This window comes from Zalophus californianus, chromosome 17 (genome assembly GCF_009762305.2).
Source record: "Zalophus californianus isolate mZalCal1 chromosome 17, mZalCal1.pri.v2, whole genome shotgun sequence".
NCBI lineage: Eukaryota > Metazoa > Chordata > Mammalia > Carnivora > Otariidae > Zalophus > Zalophus californianus.
In genome coordinates this window covers 54,527,833-54,533,832 of record NC_045611.1, presented here as the reverse complement: position 1 = coordinate 54,533,832, position 6,000 = coordinate 54,527,833, and the positions used below count along the sequence as shown (strand labels likewise).

General features: G+C 54.6%; 1 protein-coding gene across 1 annotated transcript; it reads left to right on the top strand.

Moving 5' to 3' along the window:
* Positions 1 to 265: 265 nt before the first annotated feature.
* On the top strand, positions 266 to 5,858 carry LOC113935870 (sialic acid-binding Ig-like lectin 14). Its single transcript, XM_035725248.1, has 7 exons — positions 266 to 382; positions 465 to 836; positions 1,062 to 1,340; positions 1,523 to 1,570; positions 3,979 to 4,236; positions 4,346 to 4,481; positions 4,619 to 5,858. The coding sequence occupies exons 1-7, from the start codon at positions 346 to 348 to the stop codon at positions 4,686 to 4,688; spliced, it is 1,200 nt and encodes a 399-aa protein (XP_035581141.1). The 5' UTR covers positions 266 to 345; the 3' UTR covers positions 4,689 to 5,858.
* Positions 5,859 to 6,000: the final 142 nt, after the last annotated feature.

Genomic DNA, 6,000 nt, shown 5'->3' with positions numbered 1-6,000 from the left:
CTCCCCCTGCTCATGCTGTCTCTCTCAAAAACAAAAACAAAAACAAAAACAAAAACAAAAAACAAAAAACACATGTTGCCCTAGGAAAGGGCCATAGTTCTGGGGCCTTATCCCCCTAGACAAGCCTCTCACCATCCGCAAATGGCAGGGAGGCAAGACGGGATGATTTCTCAGCCCTACTTCACCTCCCATGGCCCATGCTGACTAAGTTCCCCTTCTGTGGTGACCACAGCTCTGTCACACACGGCTTCCTGTTGGGGCTTCCTTGGCCTCAACCTTATTCGGGCCATTTCCTTCCCTGACAGAGGAACCCGAACCTGGGCTCCTGCCCTGGCCGGTGCAGACATGGTGCCCCTGCTGCTGCTGCCCCTGCTGTGGGGGGGTAAGTGGGCCAACGGAGGGGGGCTGGCTGGGCACAGCTGGGAGTGGGCTGGAGCTGGAGCTGAGCCTCTGTGTCCCCCCAGGGTCCCTGCAGGAGGATCCATGGTTCGAGCTCCGAGTGCCAGAATCGGTGACGGTGCAGGAGGGTCTGTGTGTCCACGTGCCCTGCTCCTTCTCCTACCCCGGGAGCTCGTGGTCTTCCCCTAAGAAGCTCTACATATACTGGTTCCGGGGAGGGGACAACGATTATCTTGTGGCTACAAATGACCAAACGAAAACGGGGAAGATGGGGACCCAGGGCCGATTCCACCTCGTCGGGAACCCCAGGCACAACAACTGCTCCCTGAGAATCACAGAGGCCAGGAAGAGTGACGAGGGAGTCTACAGTTTCCGAGTGCAGGCAGACCACATGGCATACAGTTACAGAGCTAAGAAGCTGACCGTGAAGGTGCCAGGTCCGGCAGGGGCCCCGGGAGAGGGCTCTGGGACATGGAGACCCCCCTCACAGAACAGGAACAGGACCCTGGAACACTCCTTGCTCCAGGTCTTGGGGCTGGGATGGTGGGAAGATGGATGGGGGCCCGGGGTCAGCTTGTGCCCTGAGGCCCTGGTCCCTCCCAGGGTCACACTCTGGGTCCCCACCTGCCTGGGGCCCAAGCACCTCCCTCTCTCCTCCTCAGCCCTGACACAGAAACCCGACATCCACTTTCCGGAGCCCCTGAAGTCTGGCTATCCCACAAACCTGACCTGCAGTATGCTGGGATCCTGCGAGGAGGGAAGACCTCTCACCTTCTCCTGGGTGGGGCGTGCTCTTGACTCGCTGGACCCCCAGACCCTCCACTCCTCAGTGCTGACCCTCACCCCGAGGCTGCAGGACCATGGCAGCAACCTCACCTGTCAGGTGCACCTGCCAGGAGGTCAGGACACCGTGGAAAGAACCATCAGGCTCAATGTCTCCTGTGAGTGCTGGAGGGATGGCCGGGTCCCTCAGGGCGCGGGGAGGGGGGAAGGCATCAGTTCTGGGATACTTCTCCTGGGGGGAGTTTGGGGGAAGTCACAAAGCCCATCCCTTCCAGTTATGGGGCTCCTGGAACAAAGGGCAAAAGCCCACCCTGCCCCTCACCATATCTTTCCTCTTCAGACGCTCCACAGTTGATGACCACCCGCATTTTGCAGGGAAACTACACAGGTAGGGAAGATCCTCTCTTGCCTGGGGCTGTGATGGGAATGGGGTGTGCCTGCTCAGGGCTCAGGGCTTGGAGATGAGACTCTCCCTCACTCCTCATCCCCCTGGGTCTGGGTCTGCCCCCCACCCACCTCACTATTATCTCCTGTGGACCCAGGATTGCTTTCAGCTGCTGCCTCGACTTTTCTTTAGTTTGTGTGTATTATGTATGTTTTATTTTTTTTAAGATTTTATTTATTTATTTGAGAGAGAGAATGAGAGAGAGTGCGAGAGGGAAGAGGGTCAGAGGGAGAAGCAGACTCCCCGCTGAGCAGGGAGCCCGATGCGGGACTCGATCCCGAGACTCCAGGATCATGACCTGAGCCGAAGGCAGTCACCCAACCTATTGAGCCACCCAGGCGCCCCTATGTTTTATTTTTTTTAAGATTTTATTTATTTATTTGACAGAGAGAAACACAGTGAGAGAGGAAACACAAGCAGGGGGAGCGGGAGAGGGAGAAGCAGGCTTCCCACTGAGCAAGGAGACCGATGTGGGGCTCGATCCCAGGACCCTGGGACCATGACATGAGCCGAAGGCAGACGCTTAACGACTGAGCCACCCAGGAGCCCCTATGTATGTTTTATTTTAATTGAGTTCTAATTGACGCATAAGAGTAAGTTTCAGGTGGACAACATAATGATTTGGTATTTGTGTGTATTGCAAAATGATCACCACAGTAAGTCTACCTAACATCCCTCATCACACATAGTTACAAATTTTTCTTCCTTGTGATGAGAACATCTGAGATCTACTCTTTTAGGGACTTTCAAATATACAACATAGCGCTATTAACTATAGTCACCGAACTGTGCATCACCTCCCGTGACTTATTTATTTTATAACTGGAAGTTTGTGCCTTTTGACCTCCTTCCTTTTTTCATTAGCTTTAGAGTTTATGGTTGTTTCCTTTTTTTAAATGATTTGTTTATTCACATTAGAGAGATGGGGGAGAGGGGCAGAAGGAGAGGGAGAGACTTTTTAAAAATATTTTATTTATTTATTTTTGAGAGACAGAGCATATGAGTAGGGGGAGGGGTAGAGGGAGAAGACTGCCTGCTGAGCAGGGAGCCTGATGCAGGATTCAATCCCGGGACCCTGGGATCGCGACCTGAGCTGAAGGCAGACGCTTAACCGACTGAGCCACCCAGGCGTTTATGTGTAATTGTAGTAAAACAGACACAATGTAAAACTTACTGTCTTCACCATGTTTAAGGCTAGAGCTCAGTGGTGTTGAAGGCTTTCACGGTGTTGCAACCGGTCTGCAGAGCTCTCTCCATCTTGCAGAACCGAAACTCTATGCCCATCAGGCACTGACTCCCCAGTCCCTCCCCCAGCCCCTGGCAACCACCCTTCCAACCTCTGTCTCTGTGATTTTGACTGCTCCAGGCTCGGCTCCCTACGCTGGAATTTCTGTCTGCACTCCTTCATCGCTGATCTAGTCATTTTCGGTAGGACCCTCCGATGTTCCCAGTCCCCGCAGCTCCACCCTGGACCCCTGCTGTTCTCTGTGTCCCCTTTCCTGGGCATCCTCATTCTACCCCATGTCCCCACTTGTGACCCCATCCCTATTCTGACCCTGTCCTGGTGCCTCCCACGACTTTCTAGCTGGCCACAGATCAGACATGCAGCTGCCTCTTGCTGATGCCTCTCTGCGTCCGCTACTTAGCCCCGGGGTGGGGGTAGGGGCTCTGGACACCACGCTAGATAACTCCCCTTCTCACCAGCTGCACCCCATGAGTCAGCGAGTCTCGAGAACTTCATTTCTCAAATCATTTCCCTCTTCTTGCCTTTGGCCCCAGACCAGCTCCAATCTTATCCTGGACCCTGGACTATTGCCTCAGCATCCTCCTCAGCCTCCCTGCCTCCTGTTTAATCTCTCTGGTGCAGGCCCCACTTGGCCCCAGCAGGGTCTTTCTAGACCCAGCACTGATTTGCATTTCCCCTACTCATAGCCCCTACTGCTTCCCAGTAACCTCAGGGCAAAGCCCAACGCCCTCAGCCCGGCACTCAGAGCTCCAAAATTTCTGACTCTGCCTTCTCTCCCACCGTGATCATGTCTTTGGTGCTCCGGGTCCTCCCTGCCAAGTTACAGGTACACGTGCGCTTCCCCTCGTCTGCCAGGCGGTCTCAAATTCTTGGCGCATCTCCGCCAGAGCTGCCCGCCCACCACTCGCCCTGCCCACCTCAGCAGAGCCCCCTTCTTTCTGGTGGCCCGACTTGACCACCAGAGTCATTGCCCCTTCGGCCACGATTAGCCTACCCCTCAGCCCTTGTCACATGGCCCTGTCTTCCCATTTCTGGCTCTATGGGAAGACGGAGGGAGAGCTGGATCTCTCGGCTCCACCCACTTTGTAGTGAATCTCTTACTCAGTCCTGAAGACGCTGCGCAACCACACGTCGCTGCCTGTCTTGGAGGGCCAGTTCCTGCGCCTGGTCTGCGTCGCTGAGAGCAACCCCCCCGCCATGCTGAGCTGGTCCCGGGAGGGAAAAGCCCTGAGCTCCCCCCAGCCCTCAGCACCTGGGGTCCTGGAGCTGCCCCATGTAGGGGTTGAGGATGAAGGGGAGTTCACCTGCCAGGCTCAGCACCCACTGGGCTCCCAGCACGTTTCCTTCAGCCTCTCTGTGCAGAGTGAGTTGTAATACAGTTTCGGGGGGTGGTCAGTCTGGTCAGGTGTTTGGGATATAGAAGGGACTGGGGCCTGGGGACAGAACTTCATCCTCTGGACCCCCTTCCGCAGGAACCCCCTCTTCCTGCAACTGTGTGACTGAGAAGCAGGAGGGCTCCTGGCCGCTGGTCCTCACCCTGATCAGAGGGACCCTCATGGGGGCTGGCTTCCTCCTCACCTATGGCCTCACCTGGATCTACTACACCAGGTGAGCGGGCCTGTCCCTCTCCAGGGAAGTCTGCTGATTGGCTCCTGAGCTCCAGCTGGTGCTGAGCTGTCCCACCCTGCCTGGAGTCAGAACGAAAGTGGTAGCTCTCTGATCTGAGACCCGTGTTGGTTCTGCAGGTGTGGAGGCCTCCAGGGAGCGGGGCTGAGAGGCCTGACTGAGCCTCCTTCCTTTTCAAGACGGGACTGAGGTGTGGACCTGGAGCCCAGGGGGACAGATATGGGCTGTCATGGTCAGCCTCTTCCTGGAACCTCTCCACTCAAACCTTCTCAGTTGTACCCCTGGGAGTTTAATTTGGGGAAGTGAATGAGTGATGACATGGAGAGGCCAGCACCATCAGAAGAAGTTATTCCTTTCCCAAGGAAATGTGGCATGCCACGCTATGCAGGGCCACAGGGGAGGAAGCACTATGTCTTGGTTGGGAGGCAGAAGCCGGTGCAGGAGAAAGAAGGCTTGAAAAAGCCTTTCCTGGGTTTTGTGTAGGAAAGGTAAGGAGTATAGCTCAGGATCAGCTAGTTTGAGTCATTCTGGGGGGCTTTGGCCTATAGGGGTGGGTCTAGTTGTCTTGTACCTGTCGGTTAAGCGTCTGCCTTCGGCTCAGGTCATGATCCCAGAGTCCCTGGATCCAGCCCCTCATGGGGCTCCCTGCTCCGCGGGAAGCCTGCTTCTCCCTCTGCCTGCCACTCCCCCTGCTTGTGCTCGCTCTCTCTCTCTAATAAATAAATAGGGTGTTCGGGGGACACGGGCTGGGGATTGGTTGGTTTGATCTGAAAGGTGGGCTCCTGGCAGAGCACTTTGCCCTCTTTAAGAACTGGCTGGCCCTGGGAGGTGCGGTCTCTCCCCAGAAGGCAAGCTTTTTAAGATAAAGGAAATAAAAAACTGACTAATACACACCTCCACTGATCCGCTCAGCCTGCCTCTCCTTGCTGGCACTGCCCACCACAACCCTCCCAACCTCCTCCTCTCTAGCCTCAGCCCTGCCCCTGCAAAGGGAGTTCCCCTGGCTTACTTCCCAGGACCCAGCAGTTACCTGCTTAACCCCTGAGTTTCTGGTCTCCCAAAGTTCCTTCTCAGTGTGGACAGCAGTACACAGTAGAGTCAAGAATACAGCTTTTCTTTCCCAGATGAAAGACACCTACCTCATAATAATTGCTACAGAACATCACATTTAATTATAAATAAAAGTCTTATTAAAAATGCAACATTAAAATTGATTTTACTGTTTAATGTCTCTGTGGAAGTTTCTAGAGCAAATTTATGTCTTAATCGTCTATCCTTTTTTGTTGAGCATGTTCCAAAGAAGACTTTTTTTTTTTAAAGATTTTATTTATTTATTTGACAGAGAGAGACACAGCGAGAGAGGGAACACAAGCAGGGGGAGTGGGAGAGGGAGAAGCAGGCTTCTGCTGAGCAGGGAGCCCGACGCGGGGCTCGATCCCAGGACCCTGGGATCATGACCTGAGCCGAAGGCCGACGGTTAACGACTGAGCCACCCAGGCGC

Bases quoted from the DNA above. Each gene is read 5' to 3' on its own strand.
- LOC113935870 (XM_035725248.1), top strand. From the start codon at position 346: ATGGTGCCCCTGCTGCTGCTGCCCCTGCTGTGGGGGG. The intron at 1,571-3,978 runs GTAGGGAAGATC...TCTCTTACTCAG, and splicing joins TTTGCAGGGAAACTACACAG to TCCTGAAGACGCTGCGCAAC. The intron at 4,482-4,618 runs GTGAGCGGGCCT...TTGGTTCTGCAG, and splicing joins ACCTGGATCTACTACACCAG to GTGTGGAGGCCTCCAGGGAG.